The 1,375-nt window shown below is 30.8% G+C and overlaps 1 protein-coding gene across 1 annotated transcript in view; it reads left to right on the top strand.

Annotated features, from left to right (window-relative positions):
* LOC108976829 (putative odorant receptor 85d) overlaps window positions 1-506 on the top strand; it is a 3,572-nt gene extending 3,066 nt beyond the window's left edge. The window contains exons 3-4 of the mRNA XM_018946193.1: window positions 220-375; window positions 450-506. Of these exons, the coding sequence (XP_018801738.1) occupies window positions 220-375; window positions 450-506 (213 nt within the window). The remainder of the gene's footprint in view (window positions 1-219; window positions 376-449) is intronic.
* The last annotated feature ends 869 nt before the right edge of the window (window positions 507-1,375 follow it).

The following is a 1,375-nucleotide window of genomic DNA, read 5'->3' as shown; positions in this document are numbered from 1 at the left end:
AATTGCTGCTAAGTGGTAGTTTTTCACGACATAAACTCAATCCAAGTGATTGGCAAAGGAACTACAGTCTGTACTTAGTGCAGTCAGGAACAAATACCACCAGGATTTAGTATGAAACTTTTAAAAAAGTCTTTACCATTTTATCCAAAAATGTGTATTTGCTAGAACTTTTATTATTTTTTATTAAAATTTAATATATACATTTCTTTAAATTAATAGAGTGAAAATATTGGCCATGTTGTGTACAACCACAACTGGCTYGTTGCCGACATTCGTTACAAGAAAATGTTGATTATGATCATAAGACGCGCTCAGAAGCCAGCCATGCTCAAAGCTACTACCTTTGTAAATATCTCAATGGGTACTTTAACTGATGTGAGTGAATATTWGAWACATACAYATATGTATATAGTATTACAGAACTAAATGATATGTGTTTCCTTTCGCAGTTACTTCAATTATCATACAAATTCTTCGCATTAATTCGCACCATGTATGCACGATAAACGCTGAATTGCTGTTGACGTATTTGAAAAAGAAATTATGAACTCAGAGCAATGTAATCTATATGAATTTATAGTTAAATCAGCACAATAATTGGTTTGTGAAGTTAATCAAAGTATTATATCATATATTTCATAAAGATTTATATTGTATAATTTTTGAAYGGCTTTCAAGTTTGAATAAAATAAATTGCATTTAAGTAATAGAAGATATGGTTTTATTTTTTACATATTTCAGTATGTTTGAAAGTGGAAAGAGAGCCTTTTGAATTCTTAAGAGAGAACCAACTTTAAATAAATGCAAAAATAATTAATTCCTTTACGGTCTACTTTCACTTTCATGCCGCTTCGGTGAACCCACTCTGTGTACTATATTTTCTGTTACTTTTCTGTTTCTACTCTAATTTTCAATGACTGTACAACACATCTGTTAGAAGACGCTACAGAAAATATTACAATAAACATAAAACAAAATATGAGCTCACATGAAAGCATGCAAATGTAATCATGTAGAGATATGCAAATACTCGTATGTGTGTAAAGTAAATCGAAATCATTGAAATTACACTAAGCGGCTTAKACATTTTTTACAAGTATTTAATTTAACATTTCAGTGCACACGTGTATGTACATAACTACATATATATGTGTGTGTAGAAAACAATTTTTTTTAAGAATTTCAAAGCACTCGCTGCTATAGTCGAAGATATGTTTTCTCTGTCATGCTTCAGTGTCTGAGGATAGGCAAATTACAAGTTGGCGCAACAATAAGGACTGAACACACTTACTGTYTAATATGTATCTACATATGTACTACATACGAGGTGTGTTCAAAAAGTATCGCGAATTTCGAAATTTCGCGGGTTACATAT

This window comes from Bactrocera latifrons, unplaced genomic scaffold, assembly GCF_001853355.1.
Source record: "Bactrocera latifrons isolate USDA-ARS-PBARC rearing strain unplaced genomic scaffold, ASM185335v1 scaffold_80, whole genome shotgun sequence".
In the NCBI taxonomy this organism is placed as follows: Eukaryota; Metazoa; Arthropoda; class Insecta; order Diptera; family Tephritidae; genus Bactrocera; species Bactrocera latifrons.
This window is presented reverse-complemented; position numbering and strand designations above follow the sequence as displayed.